The following is a 23989-nucleotide window of genomic DNA, read 5'->3' as shown; positions in this document are numbered from 1 at the left end:
ATTTACTTGGATGTAAGATCCTGGCCTCCTAAATAATCTTTTGAACAGAGCCCACATTTGCGATGCCGTCCTTTTATCGTGCCCACTACTCTCCCGGGCGCTGACAGGCAGCAGTTTTATAATCGGTACATCCCATTAATGACTGGATCGGTTCCATGTAACTAAGGACTGATAATGGGAGATGATTAAAAAGTAATGAACTCCGTCCTTCAGCGATCGCGAAAAGTGAGACAAAGCAGTTGACTATGGCGAATCCATTTTCCCTGATTGTCATCCTAAGCACAGGTCACATTACCTTACATTTATACTGACAATAGTCATTGGAATAACCTTGGTGAATGTGACTGCTCATCCTTCGCTTTATGTGTCATAGGGAAAAAGTTATATTGGGTAAAGAAGATCACAGCGCAGGAACATATTAGTGTGTGATGCTTTGTCTACGGAGGGTAATAGAACAGCCCTTATGTGGGTTGTGTCTTCTGAACGCCGCTCCATTTTTAAAGCTTAGAGAATCTGTCCTGTTGCATATATATGTATAAAATCCTTTGTGCACTGGATATATATGACATTGTGTTCTGGTGCTTTGTTAGACAGTATGCAGATAATACTGATATTAGCGTAGGCGCAGAGTACTCGGCAAGGGTTATACATTGATGGAGAAGTAACCATAGGCCTCCAGACTGCAGCTTTAGAGGGGTTGCCCAGGAATTAGACTTTTTTTCAGGAGACCAAGGATGATGAGGAAAAAAAACAATAAAACATACTCCCCAATACTCAACACTCCGGTACTGTATCCAAGGGTGCTGATCAGCCCAGCGGTGCCTCAGGGCTTGTTCTGGTGGAAGGCCTTCCCACATGTGACTGCTAAGACCAATCAGCAGCCTAAGTAAAGGACCTAGATGTACGAAAAGAGAAAAACATGGCCGCACATCCCAATCTTATTAGAGATGAGCGAGTAGTTTTCGATTGAGTAGGTGTTCGATCGAATACTAGGGTATTTGAAATACTCGTACTCGATCGAACACTACTAGCTGTTCGAAGTTTAAGGTTCAATGCAGAACCAGCGTTGATTAGCAGAATGCTATACAGTCGGCCAATCAACGCTGGTTCTTCTCTTACCTTTAGAAGTCTTCTGCGTGCAGCGTCTCCACGTCGTCTTCCGGCTGGAATTCACTCTGCCTAGGCATCCGGCCTAGGCAGAGCCGACTGCACATGCGCGGGCATGCCCTCGCATGCGCAGTCGGCTCTGCTCAGGCGTCGGGCCGGGCAGAGCCGACCGCGCATGCGCAGTCGGCTCTGCCTAGGCCCCGATGCCTAGGCAGAGTGAATTCCAGCCGGAAGACGTCGCGGGGGCGCTGCGCCGGGAGAAGACTTCAAGGAGCATCCAGCCCGACCGTCACTCGTGGACTTAGTAAGTATAATTTTATCGATTTTGCGTACCCCTGAAACGAGCATTTCCCCCCATAGACTATAATGGGGTTCGAAATCCGTTCGAACAGTGTGCGGCTGTTCGAATCGGATTTCGAACCTCGGACATTTTAGTGTTCGCTCATCTCTAAACCTTATACATTGATCTAGTGCTTCTTAGCAAATTTTACAATACCGAATATGAGGTTCTTAGTATACTGTACATATTGATCAATGTGCATAAGCCCACTAGCCACTTCATGGCGATCTCTTTATAGTGGGTCCCTACTCTACTGGGTGCGGCGCTGCACACCGCAACACAGCGCCCGCAGGGCGAGCGACCCAGTGGTCCGGCAACAAATAGATAAGTAAAGGACCTAGGATGACACTCACATATGTCACCTGTGATGTCCCCTTTTAAATTTTCACCTTTCCTGGCTTCCTGGAAATATCTGTAAATCATGGACAACCCCTTTAAGCCCCTGGAATGGCTGTTAATGTCAAAAAGTTACACTTGTTCACCACACTGGCACTTAACTGTATTTTTCTCTCAACCAAAGGATCTCACTCCCCTTCATGTCTGTAGAACCAGTGAAACACAGCCACCCTCTAGTCTTTCTATTTAGAGGACTACTCACTCATGTTTTGCCTGTTTTTCAGACCCCAGAATGGTTAGACAGTGACTCTTGTCAGAAGTGTGACCAGCCTTTCTTCTGGAACTTCAAACAGATGTGGGACAGCAAAAAGATTGGTCTCCGACAGGTGTGTATGAGTTCTTAATGTTATTTCTCCGTAAATGTGAGCTCTATAGGAGTAAGCTCCTGCCATGCAGCCAGAGAGGTTCGCAGAAGACGACTCAAGGAATGGGGAAAAGTTATCTAATAGGAGTTTCCTGTTTTTGAGAACATTCTAGTCTATTGATGTAACACGTCACCCTTGTTCTGAACAGCTGGTACACAGAGAATGGAGCAGGAAGCAGACAGCGCTGTTCTCTGCGTAGTGGACAGACTAGGTACTGCCGATCAGTTCCCATTCACTTGAATTGGTGCTAAAATGCAGTGAATGAGTTCAACCACTACACCGAGAGCAGTGCTGTCTGCTTCCTGCTCCGTTCTCTGCATATCGGCTGTTCAGAACAGATTAATGGGAATGTCTAATGTCCCTCAATCTTTTACATGGATGATGCACAGTCTTTTTTAGATGTATAATTTTATTTCTGTAGGCACAGAGATATCATAAACTGGTCAGTGATTCTCTGGTTATCTACACCAGGTCCATAGCTTATTATTTAAATACATTTGGAGTGTCTGCATGAAGGGCTTTTGCCGTATATGACAAACAACCATAGGACCTCTTGATCCTAGCTTATACAAAGAGTGTCCCTCCTATTTTGTTTATATTTTCCTGGATATTAAAGAAATTAAAACACATTCTAAAATAAAAACAACATAAAAATAAAGCCCGAAAAGACACACATTTGTTGAATGGGACCTATGAGAAAAACATTACAGCCTTCAAAACTGCACATACAAAAAAAAAAAACTAAATTGTGCCTGGTCCTGGACCACAAGAGAATCCTATTTACATCGTACATCCTATCTATAGACATAGATTTGTAATTCTCTCCAGTTCTCACTTTGTGCATGTCATATCCACAGCTGTCCATGAGAGGGAGCCAGAGACCCCATGTGGCATTCAGTATTGTATATCCAGTAATCTGCCTAGTCGGTGACTCCTTATAAGATTAGACCTCTGTATTAATGGTTTTGCCTATTATTTTTATTTAGTTTGATTTATTTCACATGGTTCTTCAGTATGAAAACTGTATCAGAAAAAAAAATCTTAATTTGGCAACCAGTCACAGTTTTAAGATTCTCACATTGGATAGAATAGAATAGGGGACCCCAGTCACTCGCCCCCTTCCCTCCCCCCCCCCCCCAGCTGCACAACATTGGCAAGGACAATTCCCAAATGCAGCCACAGTAATAAATAATAATAATAATAAATTTTATTTCTATAGCGCCAACATATTCCGCAGCGCTGTACAATTTGTAGGGTTCAAATACAGAAAGAAAGATGCACTACAAAAAAAGTCATTTCACACAATGGGACTGAGGGCCCTGCTCGGAAGAGCTTACAATCTTTGATGTAGAGGGGGTGACACAAGAGCTAGCAGGGGCGGCATTGCTTATACAGGGGGTCAGACAATTCACATGTTATCATTCACTTATACGTCATACAGTAGTTCTGTTCTGGAGATCACATTGTGCTCCTTATGTATCAATTTAGAATATTTTGTAATTGATTTTAGGTTTTCTGGGGCAAAATGAATGGGCATAATATGCAATACCACACACAGCCAATAGACAAGTGTGGCGCTGTTGTTCACATTTTTAACATTTTACAAACTCCTATAACTATACAGAAGACTGACACTTTTTCTTTGACGCTGTTTTGATACTTTGAGGCTCCTAAAATTCCTGTTTTATTATTTTAGCATCACTGCAGGAAATGTGGCAAAGCAGTTTGTGGAAAATGCAGCTCCAAGAGGTCCACGATTCCCCTCATGGGCTTTGAGTTTGAAGTACGTGTGTGTGATAGCTGCTACGAGTCCATCACGGATGAACAGTAAGTAAGGGAAAGCTGGATGCAGGAGCACAAATTTATAAAAACAAAAAAAATCTGTAAGTGTTTTAGGAATTAAATCTTTTATTTTATATATTCGGAGGGGAAGAAAGGAAGGGAGAAAAAGTTTAATTAATTAATTAAATTAGTTATTTCTGTGTCATGTGGAGCATGAAGGGGTTTTATACATGTTCTTATACTATATTACATGTGTGGGATTGGATGATGGGAGTAGTCCGGTGTCCTCTGGGTGTCTAGTCCTGTCCTCTATGTGATACAAATGGTGATACTTCTCTAAGCTCAGTGGATTTTTATTTCTTATATTTAAAGGGGTTTTGTGGGATCAGAAAACATGGCTGATTTCTTCCTTGCAGAAAGTGACGTCATGTCCATTGGTCACATGGCAATGCCACAGCTGAGTCCCATTATAATGAATAGCACTGAGTTGCAGCATGGCCGTGTGATCAACGGATGTGACGTCACTTCCCAGAAGACGAAATCAGGCATGTTTTCTAATCTTGCTCAACCCCTATTAACAATCCATGACGCAAAGTAAGCCAGACAAGAGAAACTTACCTCTATAGCTGGGCCGGGTCTATACCTAAGGTGCTGTGTCCCCCAGTGAAAGAATGAGAAAAGGATTTTACGGTGAGTACAAAAAAAATCCCATTTTTTGTTTCAACCAAGAAAGGAAAAAGATTAATTTTTATTTGAAAACTGCATTGTGTGAACAAGGTCTAAAGGGTAAAACCTGTGTTTATATTGACTGGACTCTTAGCTGTTCTTCTTTGTCTCTTTTCAGACGTGCGCCTACTGCGACATTCCATAATAGTAAACACAATATAGTCCATGTACACTTTGACCCGACAAGAGTTTGGTTATTGACTTCAGGAACAGACAAGATCATTAAGGTTAGTAGTGATTTAGGATCATGGCGGTGATCTTCTATTCATACTGGGGCCATAATAACTATGCTGGATCCATTTTCAACAGAACCTTGAGAGACCGCATTGACTTATAATGCAGTCTATCTGGTTTATATGAGGGTTCCAATAGTTTTGACAGCCAGAATAATACTGTAGACTGTTCATATTTTCATAATACAAGAACGTACAGTACAATATAAATACTAATGCGTAAAGGGACCAATGTATGTAAAGCTTACAATTTAGTGTAGTAAACCCTGGCGGTGATTTAAATGATAGGTAATGGGCAAGATACAACTGCCTGACTGTTCGGGTATGCCTGAGCTAAGTTATATACTTGGCATGGTTAATTTAAAAAATAAATAAATAAATAATTGCACTTATTTTTATTTGGATTTCTTATTACTCATTAAAGAGGACCTTTCATCAGATTGGGCACAGGCAGTAACATATACTGCTGGAAAGCCAACAGTGCACTGAATTCAGCGTACTATCAGCTTTCTCAATCTGTGCCCGGGTGAAGAGCTATCGGTGCCGGTAACGTAGGGCTTTACAGTCAGAAGGGCGTTCCTGACAGTCAGTCATCTACGTCCTTCATCACAGCAGCGACTATAGAGCTGTACAGTGTGAGCGGGGAGGAACGCCGCCTCCCCTCCTAATAATACTCGTCTATGGACGAGCACTGTGAGCAGAGGGAGGGGGTGTTCCTCCCCGCTCACACTGTACAGCGCGATAGGCGCTGCTGTGGAGAAGGACGTACCTGACAGACTGTAAAGTGCTACAGTACCTCCACCGTTAGCTCTTTACCCGGGGCACAGATCGGGAAAGCCGACAGTGCGCTGAATTCAGTGCACTGTCAGCTTTCCAGCAGTATATAGAACGGCCTGTGCCCAATCTGATGAAAGGTCCTCTTTAAAGGGGTATTCCCATCTCGAGGATCCTATCTATACTGCTACCTTATGTAAATCTAACAGTTTTCCTAAATACATTGCTTTAGCAATGCTGCTTTGTTAAACTGCTATGTAAAATTATTATCCCCATTGTTTAAACATTGTTGTCGAGGCACCCGACCTGTTATCTGATCTTAGGTCGGATGACTGAGTTGAACAACAGTGTCACTTTTTTGGAAATCACATCTGGCATTTTCTGTATATATATATATATATATATATATATATATATATATATATATATATATATATATATATATATATATATATATATATATTAGGGGCAGAAAGTGCGCAGAGGAAAACTCTGCGGACGTTTCTTTTGGAAATAATGCACTGCGTTTATGCTGTGATTTTTATTTTTTTGCGCAGCATTATTTTTGCTGTGACTCGCGTAGGGCCTTAGACTTAAAGGGGGGGGGGGTTCTGGGCTCCAATTATTGATCGGGGTCCCACATTCCCATAATGAACTGTTTTCAGTAGCTGATACACAGAGAATGGAGCAGGAAGCAGACAGCGGTGTTCTCTGTGCAGTGGCTGTACCAGGTCGCTGCAGCTTTGTTCCTATGCAAGTTAAGAGGAACTAATCTATAGTATCCGGGCCTGGGCAGTACACAGAGAACGGAGCCGTCTCCTTCAAGCTCCTTATTCTGTGTTTCATATGATAACTGATCGGTGGGGGTGCCCAGATTTGGAAAACCACCCATCTGATATCAATGACCGATCCTTAGGTTAGGACATGAGTATTTTCAACCTGGAGAACCTCAAAACATCTCTTTGGTGAACAGAACCAATTTTTCACCATTTTGTTCCTCTTATTCTGCAGCTTTGGGATATGACACCAGTCGTCTCTTGATAACATTTAATGGATCCATCTCAGAACCGGTACCACAAGAAGTAGAAGATTCAATGCAGACTCTACAGGAGCGCAGTAGGCGGAGTATCTAGATGTTAAGGTTTTGTTGAATACAGCTCTGGAGGGGAGATGCTCTCCTTATACTTGCTACATTGAATGATAAATGGTATAGACTAATCTGAGCCCGGGCCTATGGCAGCTCCATCTCCTTGTTTGAACCTACTTTTGGGTTTGTTGTTTGGTTTGGAGTTTACTATGCAGAGGTTTTCTGTGCTATATACTGGAGTTTGTATATATAGATGGTGTCCTCCATCTTTTATCTTAAGCCCCCCCCATCATGCTTTATTTCAATCATACATTCCTACTGCAGTATTAATGTGACTACGTCTGGAAGAAAACCCCAAAATGTTACAGCAATTTCATCCTTTAATGGCAACTCATTCATTCCTCCCCCTTCTGCTGCTCTCCATGGATCCTTACAAGGAGAATACCATCTCACACCTCCATAGCATATACAAGTCATTGTAATTTAATGAAGCAATATTCGCTAAAAATTAATTTATTTTATTTTAATCTTCTAAACTAAATGTTTAGAATTTAATATAGATGTAAAATAGAATGAGAATTAGAATTTCTACATTGCATTAGGTCATCTACATACATGCCAACTTTTCATTGGCAAAAATTAGGGTATTTATGGACTGTCCCAACCCATTCAGGGAACACCCACTTTAGGCTGGCGTGTGCACAAACCCTGTCCCTTTTGGGGCTGAGACCAGATGGATTTGCCTGGATGGTTATTGACTATCTGCAAATTCAGACATGTTAGCAACTATGGATATACTGTATGAATAATGAAGTGCGAGACGAGGCTGAGACTTGGGGTCTTTACGTATTGCCTATTTGTTCAGTATTCAGGGAAGGGCTTCTCAGGCTGCAGACCCCAACCTTCAAAAGGCGCTTCAGTCTTTAAAGCTCAGCAGGAAATTTTAGATCATTGCTTTTTAGAAAGCCATTAAAGGGAGTCTATCACTGTCTCCAGCTACTTTAAACCACTCCCATAGTGCTGTAGATGCTGTTAGCATAATAAAAACCATACCTTTCTTAAGTTTCACAGCCCCAGGGATGCAGAGAGTAAAAGCACTTCTACTCTTTATTCAAATGAGGATCTTGGAGCCCAGGGAGAGTTTTCTTCTATTACTGAGCACTGCTGCATCATCACTAAACACGCCCACCCTGCATTCAACTCCTCCCCTTGAGCAGTGTGAGGATCAACTGACACTGGTAGGATCAAATTCCACTGCCCAGAGGAGGAGCTGAATGCAGGATGGGTGTGTTTAGTGATGATGCAGCAGTGTTCAGTAATAGGGAGGGTTCACACGGTGTAACATGCCGCGTGATGTCGCACGTCTACGCCGCGGGACCTTTTGCAGGCCGTACACGCTCCCATTGATTTCAATGGGAGCGGGGATCGTATGCGCCGCGCTAGTTTGCGGCCGCGGCACGTTACACCGTGTGAACCCTCTCATAGAAGAAAACTCTCCCTGGGCTCTAAGATCCTCATTTGAATAATGAATAAAAGTGCTTTTTCTCTGCATCCCTGGGGCTGTGAAACATAAGAAAGGTATTTTGCTACCAGCATCTACAGCACTGTGGAAGAAGTTTATAGTAGCTGGCGCAGTGATAGACTCCCTCTAAGAAAGCTAGTCTTATTTGTAGCTACGAGACACATGAGTAGGGTTCTGTGTGGCCTATGGATATCTTACATATCAGACCATACACAAGACAGATGTTATATTTTAGTCCCGTTCATTTTGAACTACCAAAAACTACCTATACTTATGCACCAAAACAGTCCATTTGACTGAATTGAACCACATCAGTAAAGTCATATATACAGTATATGTGTGTATATATGTGTGTGTATGTATATGTATATGTGTGTATATATATATATATATATATATATATATATATATATATATATATATATACACTCACCGGCCACTTTATTAGGTACACCATGCTAGTAATGGGTTGGACCCCCTTTTGCCTTCAGAACTGCCTCAATTCTTCGTGGCATAGATTCAACAAGGTGCTGGAAGCATTCCTCAGAGATTTTGGTCCATATTGACATGATGGCATCACACAGTTGCCGCAGATTTGTCGGCTGCACATCCATGATGCGAATCTCCCGTTCCACCACATCCCAAAGATGCTCTATTGGATTGAGATCTGGTGACTGTGGAGGCCATTGGAGTACAGTGAACTCATTGTCATGTTCAAGAAACCAGTCTGAGATGATTCCAGCTTTATGACATGGCGCATTATCCTGCTGAAAGTAGCCATCAGATGTTGGGTACATTGTGGTCATAAAGGGATGGACATGGTCAGCAACAATACTCAGGTAGGCTTTGGCATTGCAACGATGCTCAATTGGTACCAAGGGGCCCATAGAGTGCCAAGAAAATATTCCCCACACCATGACACCACCACCACCACCAGCCTGAACCGTTGATACAAGGCAGGATGGATCCATGCTTTCATGTTGTTGACGCCAAATTCTGACCCTACCATCCGAATGTCGCAGCAGAAATCAAGACTCCTCTGACCAGGCAACGTTTTTCCAATCTTCAATTGTCCAATTTCGATGAGCTTGTGCAAATTGTAGCCTCAGTTTCCTGTTCTTAGCTGAAAGGAGTGGCACCCGGTGTGGTCTTCTGCTGCTGTAGCCCATCTGCCTCAAAGTTCGACGTACTGTGCGTTCAGAGATGCTCTTCTGGCTACCTTGGTTGTAACGGGTGGCTATTTGAGTCACTGTTGCCTTTCCATCAGCTCGAACCAGTCTGGCCATTCTCCTCTGACCTCTGGCATCAACAACGCATTTCCGCCCACAGAACTGCCGCTCACTGGATGTTTTTTCTTTTTCGGACCATTCTCTGTAAACCCTAGAGATGGTTGTGCGTGAAAATCCCAGTAGATCAGCAGTTTCTGAAATACTCAGACCAGCCCTTCTGGCACCAACAACCATGCCACGTTCAAAGGCACTCAAATCACCTTTCTTCCCCATACTGATGCTCGGTTTGAACTGCAGGAGATTGTCTTGACCATGTCTACATGCCTAAATGCACTGAGTTGCCACCATGTGATTGGCTGATTAGAAATTAAGTGTTAACGAGCAGTTGGACAGGTGTACCTAATAAAGTGGCCGGTGAGTGTGTGTGTATATATATATATATATATATATATATATATATATATTGTGCTGCTTTTTTGGGGTTTTTGTCCCTGGTGACACAAGTATTATCCTCTAGATGTGGACGTTTATGGTGCTGATAATTCATAGTTCAGCATTTTAACAAATACAGACAGCCTAAAAATTTTAATACAGATTTCTAAGCAGTTTATGGGCAATGAAAACGGGGCAGATTTTTCTGCTGCAAATCTGTGGTACAATCTGCATGTCTCCTATACAGATCCCACCCTTATACATTTTCACCATTATATGTGCAGTTGGCCCTAAAAGGGTATTCCGGTCATATGCTAGCAATTTGCCTCTACTAGGCCATCATGCAGGGCCCATACCAACCTCTTGAATGAAAGGACCCTGGCATTCAGTGGAACACTGCAGCTGTCCCCACCCCAATAACAAGGGTTCTGTAGCCGTTCCATGCATGTGGGGTGCAGAGCGGACTTCCATCAATCTGTAAGGGCTTGGATATACTAGTAATGTTTGGTCACTTTCCAAGACTGGAATACCATGTGGCCATATTATTTCTGGATTTGACATCTTTATTAACAGTATTATTGTCTTAACTAAATTTGGAATTATGGGAATACGTTAGATTATAATAACTCCAATTGTAAATTATGATAGAAATAAAATCTGGGCTGATCACTCCTGTGATACAAGCCGCCTGGAATAATATATAGACATGTGTCCCATCTTCTGTGGATCAGCAGTGCTGAGACTTGTCCAGATACTTGGGAAGACGATGTGTATTACATTTACTGTAATAGTAAGGCAAATGATTGGGACATTGTCCCAGAAGACTGGTAGAGCAGCAGTGGAACTAGAAGTCCCAGCATTTCCTGGCTCAGTATTTCTAAACTGGTAGATGAAGAACTACCACTCGTGGTATTAAGGATTTATAGGATGCTGGAGATTGTGGCGACTTGTAGATCCACTTTCTATAAAAGGTATAGTAATTTAGAAATCTATTTACTGACACATCCTAATCCGTCCAGTGTAATGGAGATTGAGATTAGTGTCATAGTAATGGTTAAAAGGACAAAACCTATAAAGTGAGTTATCAGTAAATGTAATATATGGGAAAAGGTTGTGGGTTATTTCAGTGGGTCACACCATGTTATAGTTTTATGTTCTTCATCCCCTGGGTATTATCCAGTTACCTCTTCCATATATGACACATGAAGTGTTTCTGGAATATTTCTAGAATAGGGAACTTGAAATGGAGGGAAGTCTCTAGAATGTTCTATAGAAGGCTGTGTATAATACATGTCATGTACTCATGTCTATAGTCAAATACAGGCTGTCTACATACAGTCTATGACGTATACACATTTATGTCCAGCCATTTTTTACTGGGTCAGTACAGTCACACATACGGAAAGGAAACTGGTCCAGATTGAAACATGCACGGTCTAGACAAAAATAGACATGCGGAAGATATCCTGAGGACAGGCCATAAAACAAATTATCCCAAACAACCCCTTTAAACTTTTTGCAGGCAATTTTTGGTGTTTCCCAGGTAATAAAGCTCCAGCTACTTGGCAACCTACAAAACTTTGTCACCCCCAGCAGCAATCCCATGCTCAAAGATAAACATGTCATTGGATGTAAGCCATGGAGTTGTGGAAGGTGCAGAGTAAGGAAGTCATGTAGACATATTAAAGGGGTATTCCCACGTCGCATACTCACCAGTCTTCACGGTTGTAAAATCTTCTTTCTTCCTGGTTCCTTGCATCATTTGGTGGGCGGGGTTTCACATGCAACCTGCTGTTTAGCTCCGCCCCCAAATTAGTGTGTAGCTCCGCATAGCGTGATCCTATGGGGCGGCTGAAGGGCCTGTGATGTCATCAAAGGTCCTTAAACAACACTATATGCACAATATTGGACTATGAAGTACAGGCAGGAGCAACTCCATTCTGTGTTACATACAGAGACTGCCTGTCTCTGCCATAATGAACACAATTGAATTAGCTAGCCTGATAACTGGGAGAACAGAAGACGAGTTCAGAAATGAAAGCAGCTCCTCTCCTCTATCTGAGAGCAGGACCTAGGTCACGTGGTGTAGACACAGGAATAGCTAGAAACACAGGCTTGCTCCCTGAACTTAGCCCCTCCCCCCTGAGAGCAGTAGATACATCACTTGACTTTTGAGCAGATAAGTCAGGGCTGTGTCAACAATGAATTGAATAAAGTAAGATAGTGGACAAACAAAGCAGTTTTGTTGAAGAAGTGCATACAGAAGTCTTACATCCACATTAACAAGCAGTATAGATAGGATCCTTGTGATGGGACAACCCTTTTAAGGTAGCTAAAACACATAAGGCTGGGTTCACATCTGTGTCCAAGTCTTGGTGCAGATCTGTCAGAAATCTCCAGATAAAAACATCCCAGGAGACCGAGATTTTAGTTTAAAAACAAAAACAGGCACCCGATGAACTTCATTATAGTTATTATGGTCCCTCAGGCTCCATTTGTGTCGGTCATAGAATAGATCAGTTTTTCCATTCTTCTGGATCTCCGCAGACGCCGAGCCTAGGCAAATACGAAAATCTACCACCAATCCTGTAAAGTCCTCCCCCATCTGAAACGCATCACGTGTTGTACATTTCAAACCCAGCCATATTGGTCTACAAAATCCTACTGATCTCCCACTGTACGGCGACATTACTTGGTGTCCTACTGTAGCAGTTCTACTTGGCAGAATTATACTCTCTGCAGTCAGGTGGGCGGTCTCTGTTTTTCTGCTCCAGCCAAGAACCGCCCACCTGACAGCAGAGAGTATATAATTGTGCTGAAAGTAACAGAAACGATTGCTCAGGAATGGTGGGGGCTAGAGAAATCATTCTAACTGTGCTGGAATCAATGAAGTGGTGCTTATTGCATAATGCAAAGAGTTGGTGAAAGGTTGTCTATAACTTCTACTCCAATACAAGCAGGTGGACTGTAAATACTTCATGGCAGAGGAGCCCCATGGATTTTCACTAAACCTTTGCATTCAGTTTGGATTTTGTGCATATTCATCCCCCTATTTGTACCTCTTGTCCACCATGGGTCTTAGTGGGGAGAAAGTGGTGTGAATTGTAGTAGTGTCACTCTGCACAATTTTGCAGGTACTAAACTTTCTTCTGTGTAATAAACGGTTAATACTAAGTGCCTGCAGACTGCTCAGTCTTTGGGTAAGAATCTCTGTAAAAAAAGTGTTGTTAAACTAAAGGGAAATGTAATTCTTACACTGTGACCATTGCTGTGAGGGGGTTCCAAAGAAATGTTTGGGTTGAGTGTATCTTGTGAAAGGTTTCATCGCCTTCCTATGTTGTTGAACTGCTGCTGTTACATTTGTTTACAAGGCAATTTACAAACTACAAGGGACCACACGAAAGGCTTTACTGAGTTCTCAATATCTGATGTCCATTCCTTGGGTTCAGCCATCACGATCATATGGATGAAGGTCCAAGAGTAAGAAGCTGCAGTGCTCATATGAATGTTGTATCCTCCTTCTTGTTTACATGGGTCTGTCTGCCTGCGCTCAACTTGGTAGTCTAAGGCCAGGCTCACATCTGCGCCCCGGCCTCTGTTATGCAGGTTTCCGTTTCCTGCACAAAACTGGACAGGAGATGGAAACCTGCAGTCAGTTTTCAAACCCATTCATTTGAATGGGTTTGGAAAGTGTCCGGCCGTGTGCGCCGCTGAGCAAACGGTTTTTTTCTAACCGGATACAAAGTCGGACTTGCAGGATTTTGTGTCCGGTTAAAAAAAAAAAAAAAAAAAAAAAAAAAAAAAAAAAAAAGGTTTCGCCATGGAGAGCACAAAACGCTCACCGACACTCATGGCCGGACACTGTCTATCGGGTTTCCGTCGTCTGTCTGCAGACGACAGAAACCCGACAGAAGGAGATCGGGCGCAGATGTGAACGTGCCGTAAGAAGATGGACAGAGCGGTGTAAACAATAGAGAGACCAGGGCAATTGTCCGAGTGCTACGGCCCCCTCAATCCAGCTGATTGGCAAGGACCAGGCCGAGAGTCAGACCCAGACTCTTCTGGTATAGATGACTTATCCTAAGGATATCAATATTGTTAACCCAGAAAACCTATTTCAGTTGTTTCTAGGTTATTCTCTGTACATTCTAATTTAATGTTGCGCTCTTAACTAGATACAAGTAAGTAGTATTTTCTCATCTCTGTATATGTTGATTTTAAGACATTTTGTTACTGAATACCTAGTGAAAATAAAACGTATTTGCAAACATTTACGTAGATTGTAGCATTTCTTTTTGTTTCCATTTGTTGCTGGAAATTCTAATAATCTGACTTGTGGATCATGCCAATTCTGTATATGAAGCGCAAAGGACAGGGTCGTGTCCCAGATTTCCCAGGCCAGGGTTTCTTATTTAGCATTAGATGTAGACGTTCTGCAAAGACTGTAGAGCTAGCAATACACTAACACAGTGACTTGTTCTGTAGCAACTATGAGGATTCTGCCATATACATGCACACTAATCTCATGAGCATACAGTCCTGTCCTTTGGAAATTGTCTGTGTGTGGGCGGTAGGACCCGGACTAAACTCTGACATGTACAGTACATAGGAGTCAGTGCATCATAGTCAGTTATCATTTAGTCGGCTCCCGAACAGTCCGATCACTACAGTAATGAAGTGACATAAGGCTATCAATCCATTACTGTAGCTATTGGGCGGTTCTGGAGCTCACTGTATCTTAATGGACTCTGATATAGTCACTCCTATGCCCAGTTCAGCCCGGGTACTACGGCCTACTCACTGACTGTTTCCCAAAGGTCCTTACGTATATTAAAATCCATCCTGCCCCATCCTTTGTTTTCCCGCAGTTAACGTTCAGTTTCCCCATAAAAAATTAGTTTGTCAGGTTAAACCCTTTCACTGCCAAGGGTCTCTGGAAATTTTGCACCTCCGGTAGCCAGAGCAATTTTCACAGTTTTGAGATGGACAAATCAAACCTAAATTGCAACATTAAAAAAATCATCCCCCCCCCCCCATACCTATATATTTTCCTAAAGTGGACACCTTCAGCATTGCCAGAATGCCACATCAAGACCCTGTCATGGCCATCCCAATCTCCAGACCTGAACCCCTGCTACACTGCACCAAATACTCAGCTGTGAGGGCCGTCTACTACCAAAGACTCTCTGCCCACATCCCAGACTTCATATCTGCAGAAGAGAATAGGAAACTCTACATCCTACTGAGAGAAGAAGAGGCCACTGTGGAGATCGCTGCCCAATACATGTCCAGCTGTCACCAAACAAGAGGAAGATGAGACTCCACGGACTGTTATACCCCAAACCACCCACCCAACCCCACCTCCCCATATAGCGGTCACCAACTAAGAGGTTGATGAGACTCCATGGACTGTTATACCCCAAATCACTCACCCCACCCCACCTCCCCATATAGCGGTCACCAACTAAGAGGAAGATGAGACTCCACGGACTGTTATACCCCAAATCAGCCCCCCCCCCCATACTCTCCCCCTCGACTCCAACTCCACACACACACACACACACACACACACACACTTTACTAGCTTTGGCAATGCCAAATATCCATTCGGATGTGCCAATAAAGCCTATTTGATTTGAACCCCATTGAAAACCTGGAATGTAATCAAGAGGAAGATGGATAGTCACAGGCCATCAAACAAAGAAGAACTGCTTACATTTTTGTGCCAGAAGTGGCATAAGGTCACCCAAAAGCAATGTGAAAGACTGGTGGAAAGTCAAGACGCATGAAAGCTGGGATTATAAATAATGGTTATTCCACCAAATATTGATTTCTGATCATTCCTGAGTTATAACATATTAGTATTAGTATTGTTGTTTCTAAATGAATATGATCTTGTTTTCTTTGCATTATTTGAGGTCTGACAGTGCGCCTTCTTTTTTATTATTTGGACAATTTCTCATTTGCTGCAAATAAATACAAAATGTTTTGCTTTGAATTTCGGAGACTTGTTGTCAGTAGTTTATATAATAAAAGAACAATGTACATTTTACTCAAAAATATACCAATGAAGAGAAAAATCAGAGAAACGGAACATGTTGCAGTGGTTTCCTAATTTTTTCCAGAGCTGTATATACAGTCCTATGAAAAAGTTTGGGCACCCCTATTAATCTTAATCATTTTTTGTTCTAAATATTTTGGTGTTTGCAACAGCCATTTCAGTTTGATATATCTAATAACTGATGGACACAGTAATATTTCAGGATTGAAATGAGGTTTATTGTACTAACAGAAAATGTGCAATATGCATTAAACCAAAATTTGACCGGTGCAAAAGTATGGGCACCCTTATCAGTTTATTGATTTGAATTCCCCTAACTACTTTTTACTGACTTACTGAAGCACAAAATTGGTTTTGTAACCTCAGTGAGCTTTGAACTTCATAGCCAGATGTATCCAATCATAAGAAAAGGTATTTAAGGTGGCCAATTGCAAGTTGATCTCCTATTTGAATCTCCTCTGAAGAGTGGCATCATGGGCTACTCAAAACAACTCTCAAATGATCTGAAAACAAAGATTGTTCAACATAGTTGTTCAGGGGAAGGATACAAAAAGTTGTCTCAGAGATTTAACCTGTCAGTTTCCACTGTGAGGAACATAGTAAGGAAATGGAAGACCACAGAGACAGTTCTTGTTAAGCCCAGAAGTGCCAGGCCAAGAAAAATATCAGAAAGGCAGAGAAGAAGAATGGTGAGAACAGTCAAGGACAATCCACAGACCACCTCCAAAGAGCTGCAGCATCATCTTGCTGCAGATGGTGTCACTGTGCATCGGTCAACTATACAGCGCACTTTGCACAAATAGAAGCTGTATGGGAGAGTGATGAGAAAGAAGCCGTTTCTGCACGTACGCCACAAATAGAGTTGCCTGAGGTATGAAAAAGCACATTTGGACAAGGCAGCTTCATTTTGGAAACAAAAATTGAGTTGTTTGGTTATAAAAAAAGGCGTTCTGCATGGCGTCCAAAAAGAAACAGCATTCCAAGAAAAACACATGCTACCCACTGTAAAATTTGGTGGAGGTTCCATCATGCTTTGGGGCTGTGTGGCCAATGCCGGCATCGGGAATCTTGTTAAAGTTGAGGGTCGCATGGATTCCACTCAGTATCAGCAGATTCTTGAGAATAATGTTCAAGAATCAGTGACGAAGTTGAAGTTACGCCGGGGATGGATATTTCAGCAAGACAATGATCCAAAACACCGCTCCAAATCCTCAGGCATTCATGCAGAGGAACAATTACAATGTTCTGGAATGGCCATCCCAGTCCCCAGACCTGAATATCATTGAACATCTGTGGGATGATTTGAAGCGGGCTGTCCATGCTCGGCGATCATCTAACTTAACTGAACTTGAATTGTTTGTCCAAAATACCTTTATCCAGGATCCAGGAACTGATTAAAAGCTACAGGAAGCGACTAGAGGCTGTTATCTTTGCAAAAGGAGGATGTACTAAATATTAATGTCACTTTTCTGTTGAGGTGCCCATACTTTTGCACCGGTCAAATTTTGGTTTAATGCATATTGCACATTTTCTGTTAGTACAATAAACCTCATTTCAATCCTGAAATATTACTGTGTCCATCAGTTATTAGATATATCAAACTGAAATGGCTGTTGCAAATACCAAAATATTTAGAACTAAAAATGATTAAGATTAATAGGGGTGCCCAAACTTTTTCATAGGACTGTACATAGCACTACTAGATATTTTGCAGAAATTGTGATTGCAACATCCTCAGGATTACAATGCGCCTTCATTCACTTATATTAAGTGCAGAGGTCAAAGGCTAAAATGGTGATCTCTGGTCTCGCACCAACAGGAGCAAACCCATCCCTTAACCCCTTCCCGACCCATGTGGTACTATTACCACATGGATGTCTAGTGCTTCACGACCGATGTGGTAATAGTACCACATGGATGTAAACAATCCCCGCAGCGCAGTGCGGGTGTTCTTGGAGCAGGTGTTAGTTGTATCTGACACCTAACATCCTGCTCCATCCCCCTCCATCAGACATGAGTGCTGATTTTGGGTTTTAACCCGTTGATTGCCGTGATCAAACATGATCACGGCAAACAACGGGTTGCCCGATCTTGTAGGGATCCCCGGCACCCCCCGCTGCGAGATCGGGGGGTGCTGGTATCCCTACCATGTAGCCAGGGGTCTGATTAGTCACCCCTGGCAGTCCTGAGTCCCACTTACCTTTCTTATCCTGTGCGGGATCTCCTGAAGATAAGATGTCCCGTCCGTCTGCAGGAGCCGAGCTTCACTTCCTGTTTACAGAGTGATAACGTGCAGGCTCTTACTGAAGCCTGTGACTCACTCTGTAAACAGGATCAGTGATGCAAGCTTCACTCATGAAAAACACATGAAAAAGTTAAAAAAAAAAAAAAAAAAAAAGTGGAAAAAAAAAAAAGTGTTTTGAAACAATTAATAAAGTTATCAAGCCCCAAAAACCCTTTTTTTCTATAGAAAATGAATTATAAAAAAAAAAAAACTAAAAATTAATAAAAACAATACATATTTGGTATCGCCGTGTCCGTAACAATCTGTACAATAAAACTGAAACAATATTTAATGTACACGGTGAATGACGGAAAAAAAAAACGGAAAAAACCCGCCGGAAGTAGTGATTTTTCGCCATCTCACCTTACAGAATGTGCTATAAAAAGTGATCAAAAAGTCAAATGCACCTCACAACAGTACCAATAAAAAGCACACATTGTCCCGCAAAAAATAAGCCCCCAACCAACACTGTCAACCAAAAAATAAAAATGTTACGCCTCTCAGAAGATGGCGATGCAAAAAACATTGATTTATGTCTCCAAATGTGTTTTTGTTCTGCAGAATTAGTTACGCATAAAAAAATAATATAAATGAGGTATCGCTGTAACTGTACCGACCCACAGAATAAAGATAATATGTTACTTATACTGTACGCTGCATGGCGAAAAATTTACAAGGTAAAACGCAATACCGGAATTGATTTTTTTTATTTAAATCCAGCAAAAAAAGAGTTAATAAAATGTATTCAGTAAGTTGTAGGCACCCAAAAATGGTGTCATTACAAAATACATCTCATCCCGCAAACAACAAGCCCTTATATGGCTGCGTCACCAGAAAAGTAAAGAAAATATAGCATCTAGTAATGCAAGAATAAAAACCCGCAAAAATCGCCAAATCATTAGAATACAACTGGCGGCGTCAGGAAGGGAATATATAAGCTGTGCGAGCGAATATCAGGGGACACCCCAGATTTAGAGCTTACGAGGGAAAATATACCAGAAGTGACCCCAAAGTGACCCCCAGAGTGACTCCCCCAATTATAGGAGCTACTGGGACCTAGTAGGAAATTCGGTGTTTGCAATGTCCTCCGCACAGCTTATATATTCACTCTTCGCCATCCGCTGTGCAGTCACGTCTGGGATACTAATACTCACTACACCCCCTGATAAATTCTTTGAGGGGTGCAGTTTTCAAACTGGGGTCACACCTTTGGGGAATCCACTTTTCTGGTACCCTACAGGCTCTACAAACATGACATGGCGTCCAGATACCAAACATCTGAATCTGCGCTCCAAAAGCCGCATCGCGCTCCTTCCCTTCTGCGCCCTGCTGTGTGCCCAAACTGCATTTTATGCCACATATATGACACATGTATGATACTGGTGTACCCCGGATAATGCACGTAATGTCATATGTGGGTATAAATTGATATTAGGGCACAGCCAGACACAGAAGGGAAGAAGGGTTATTGGGTTTTTGTAGCACAGACTTAGACGGTTTGTTTGTTTTTTTTTTGGATGCCATGACACTTTTGCAGAGACCCTAAAATTGCCCTTACAGAATGGGGTCACTTCTTGGGGAATTCCAGTTCACTGGCACCTCCAGGGCTCTGCAAAAACATCATGGCACCCAGAAAGTCCCTCTAAATCTGTACCCCAAAAGCTAAAAAGCGCAGTGCTCCTTCCCTTCTGAGCCCTGCTATGTGCCCAAGCAGCAGTTTATACCTACATATATAATTTTTTGCCCCTCAGGATGGCCCACTTAATAGTTTTAGGAGTGCAGGTCTCTGACAACACGAAGTGGGTGCAACGTATTGGGCACCGAAATGGCAGATTTCTTTAAAAATTAAAATTTTCATTTTGTACATTAATTTTTGGGAAGCATTTTTAGGCTCAAAATGATAATACCCCTTTATTCATTCCTTGACAGGTGTAGTTTCTAAAATGGGGTCACTTTTGAGGGGTTTCCATTGTATTGGTACTTTAGGGGCTCTGCAAATGCGACATGGCACCAGAAAACTGCCCTCAAAAGCCAAATAGCCCTCTTTCCATTCTGAGCCCCGCCATGTTCCCATACAGCAGATTATGGCCACATATGGGGTATTGCCGTGTTCAGGAGACATTGTGTGACAAACTGGGGGGCTTTTAATTCTCTAACTACTTGTAAAAATTAAAAATATGGCGCTAAATGGACGATTTATTGGAAAAAAGTAATTTTCATTTTCACATCTCAATGGTAAAAAAAAATATGTGAAACACCTGTAGGGTCCAAGTGCTCACTAAACCCCTTGATAAATTCCTTGAGGGGTCTAGTTTTCAAAATGGGGTCATTTGGGGAGGGGGTTTCCACTGTTCTAGCACTTCAGGGGCTCTCCAAATGCAACATGGTGCCTGAAACAGATTTCAGCTAAATTTGCCCTCTAAAATCCCAATAGCGATCCTTCAGCTCTGGACCTTACAGTGTGCCCATACATCACTTTACATCCACATAAGGGGCATTTCTGTAGTTGGGAGAAAATGCTTGACAATTTTTGGGGTGCATTTTCTCTTTTAACCCCTTGTGGAAATGCAAAATTTGGGGTTAAAGCAACATTTTATAACAAAAAATGTCACTTTTCCTTTTGTTGGGCCAATTCTGTTACACTCCTGTAGGGTCAAAGTGCTCACTATACCCCTTAGTAAATTCTTTGAGGGGTATAGTTTCCAAAATGGGGTCACATTTGGGGGTTTCCACTGTTTTGGCACCTTGGGAGCTCTGCAAACGGGACATGGTGCCTGAAAAGTATTGTTCCAAAATCTGGCCTACGAAATCCAATTAGCGCTCCATCCGCTCTGAGAGCGACCGTGTGCCCGTACATTAGGGTACCAGCACATATTGGGTATTGTCGTGTTCGGGAGAAATTTTGTAACAAAATGTGGGGTGCAATTTTTCCTTTAACCCCTTGTGAAGATGAAAAATTTGGGGCTACAGTGACATTTTATTATAAAAAAAAGTAATTTTTCATTTTCACATCTCAATGGTAAAAAAATCTGTGAAACACCTGTAGGGTCCAAGGGCTCACTATACCCCTTGATAAATTCCTTGAGGGGTCTAGTTTCCAAAATGGGGTGACATTTTGGGGGTTTCCACTGTTTTGGCACCTTGGGGGCTTTGCAAACGGGACATGGCGCCTGAAAAGTATTGTAGCAAAATCTGGCCTACAAAATCCAATTAGCGCTCCATCCGTTCTGAGAGCGATCGTGTGCCCGTACATTAGGATACCAGCACATATGGGGTATTATCGTGTTCGGGAGAAATTGTGTAACAAAATGTGGGGTGCAGTTTCTCCTTTAACCCTTAGTAAATGTGTAAATTCTAGGGCTAAATGAATATATTAGTGACAGAAATTGAAAAATGTAAATTTGACCTCCATTTTGTTGTAATTGTTGTGAAATGCTGAAAGGGTTAAGAAACTTTCTAACTGCTGTTTTGGATTCTTTCAAGAGTGCAGTTTTTAGAATGGAGTGATTTTCGGGGGGGTTTATTAGAGAGGCCTTTCAAGTACCCTTCAGAACTGAACTGGTCCCTTGAAAAATGTGTTTTGGAAATTTTCTTGAAAATTTGGAAAATTACTGCTTGACTTGTAAGCCTTATAATATCTGAAAAAAAATGAAAGGGTGATTAAAATTTGATTGCTACATAAATCAGAGACATGGTTAATTATATTTATGAAAAAATTTGGGTAGTATGGATTTCTATTTGAAAGGCTTGCAATTTCAAAGTTTGAAAACTGCATTTTTTTCAAAATTTTCACCAAATTTCCTATTTTTTCATAATGAAAGACAAAACATATTGACAAAAATTTACTACTGACATGAAGTACAATGTGTTACGAAAAAACAATCTCAGAATCACTTGTGTAAGTTAAAGCGTCTCAAAGTTATTGCCATTTAAAGTGACACATGTCAGTTTTGAAAAAAGAGGCCTGGTCCTCAAGTCACTTTTGAGCTGTGTCTCTATAGGGTTAAATCAGAATTACAAGTAAATAAATGAATGCACCATGTGACTATTTCCTTGCCCATCTTAATCAAATAATGACACCCCTAATTGTAGGTAAATTTTCCTGACTAGTTTGACAAGGGGCTGCGGCTTAGCTGAAAAGGGTATAAGACACAACAATGCATGCTACGATTGTGCTAAACCAACTGATAGGTGGTATAAAATGGTGTCTAGATAGTCAGAAGATGGATAAGATACAATAGTTTGTGTGTTTGGATGTTTGTTCCTCAATCACTCTGAAACGGCCGCACGGATTATAGTGAGCCTTTAGATCCCCGTAGGTCGAAATCACAGTTGGAGTGACCTGAAGTGACGCTGAAGGACCTGCGCTGACATCATGCCACTCATTTGCGCTGATCTCCGATGGAGGGGGCGGAGCTGTGCAGACTGAAGCCTGCCACACAGCCTTCCCGCTGTTCTCTGATTGGAGGGGCCGATACAGGGGGCGGAGCTGTAGCGGGTCAAGCCGACTACTGAGCAACAGAAATAAAATGGCGGCACTTATGCGAAGTCCCGAAAGTGCCAGCATCGGTGGAGCCCAGCACGTGGGGCCCAAGGGGTTGGAAAGAGGAGGAGGAACCCGGAGCAAAATACACTAAACTGCCGTCTACCCGTCGACCAGCGTGCAGGACCGCAGCTGCAGTCTTTAGACCCTATGCACGTCGGGGCACTAGGGGTCTGGTGGTAGAGGTCCGGGGGGAATGGGCTAGGGGTGGAGGTCTTGGGGGGAGTGGGCTAGGGGTGGTGGAGGTCCAGGGGGAGTGGGCTAGGGGTGGTGGAGGTCCAGGGGGAGTGGGCTAGGGGTGGTGGAGGTCTAGGGGAGGCTGAGGTTGCAGCGGGAAGGGGTGGTGGTGGTGGTGGAGGCCAGGGTCACGGGATGGGGGGGTGTTGGCAGGGAGTGAGGGGGGTTTAGGCCGGGACGGCCAGGGTCGCAGGGTGGGGGAACACTGAAAAGGGAGGCCGGGGTCACGCGTGGAGGGAGAGGGGAGACTGGTGTCACGGAGACGGCGGGCCGGGGCTGCGCTGCAGGTCTGTCGCGCACAGGGGGAACAGGGCTGCAGACGAAGTCACGGGTATTGCTAGTATCACATAAAGCTGACTAACCTAAGTAATCTAATGTATTTGAAGATATTAATGTCCAGAGCTACATTACCATTTCAGCCTGTGGCCTCTGACTCCAGACAACAGTTTGCTCCTACAGTGCAGTTTTATGTAGCACAATGTCAGTTTCCCCCACATCAGCGAAGTGCACAGTATCAATAGCCTGCAGTATTGTGGGGGTGAATGGACAGGCCCAGAGTACATTTTATTTGCAAAGCAGCTGCAGATAAGGCTCTTAAGAGATGCCAGAACACATGCAGACAGATGGACATCCATATGTAACCCCCACTGTTACCCTGCCAGACTATAGCAGGTTCACCAGGGACATAGGAACTATCACAGCAATCCCTATGTGAGTGAGATCCTGCCATAATCTTGTCATAAACAGTCTATAAAGAAAAAGAACTTTATTTGCAAAATGTTCACTTTGAATAAACTAGCAGAGAATGGAAGTAAGTGGAGCCTGGGGTAAGGAAGACGAGACTGCAATGGCAGAGCTGTGAGGAGGACTG

General features: G+C 42.7%; 1 protein-coding gene across 1 annotated transcript in view; it reads left to right on the top strand.

Moving 5' to 3' along the window:
- The window catches only part of WDFY2 (WD repeat and FYVE domain containing 2), a 55802-nt gene extending 48495 nt beyond the window's left edge, over positions 1-7307 (top strand). The window contains exons 9-12 of the mRNA XM_075262957.1: positions 2068-2169; positions 3905-4035; positions 4835-4943; positions 6735-7307. Of these exons, the coding sequence (XP_075119058.1) occupies positions 2068-2169; positions 3905-4035; positions 4835-4943; positions 6735-6764 (372 nt within the window). The 3' untranslated portion in view covers positions 6765-7307. The remainder of the gene's footprint in view (positions 1-2067; positions 2170-3904; positions 4036-4834; positions 4944-6734) is intronic.
- The last annotated feature ends 16682 nt before the right edge of the window (positions 7308-23989 follow it).

The sequence above is a fragment of the Leptodactylus fuscus genome, chromosome 2, assembly GCF_031893055.1.
Source record: "Leptodactylus fuscus isolate aLepFus1 chromosome 2, aLepFus1.hap2, whole genome shotgun sequence".
In the NCBI taxonomy this organism is placed as follows: Eukaryota; Metazoa; Chordata; class Amphibia; order Anura; family Leptodactylidae; genus Leptodactylus; species Leptodactylus fuscus.
The sequence above is the reverse complement of the archived record's forward strand: the minus strand, read 5'-3'. Positions and strand labels throughout refer to the sequence as shown.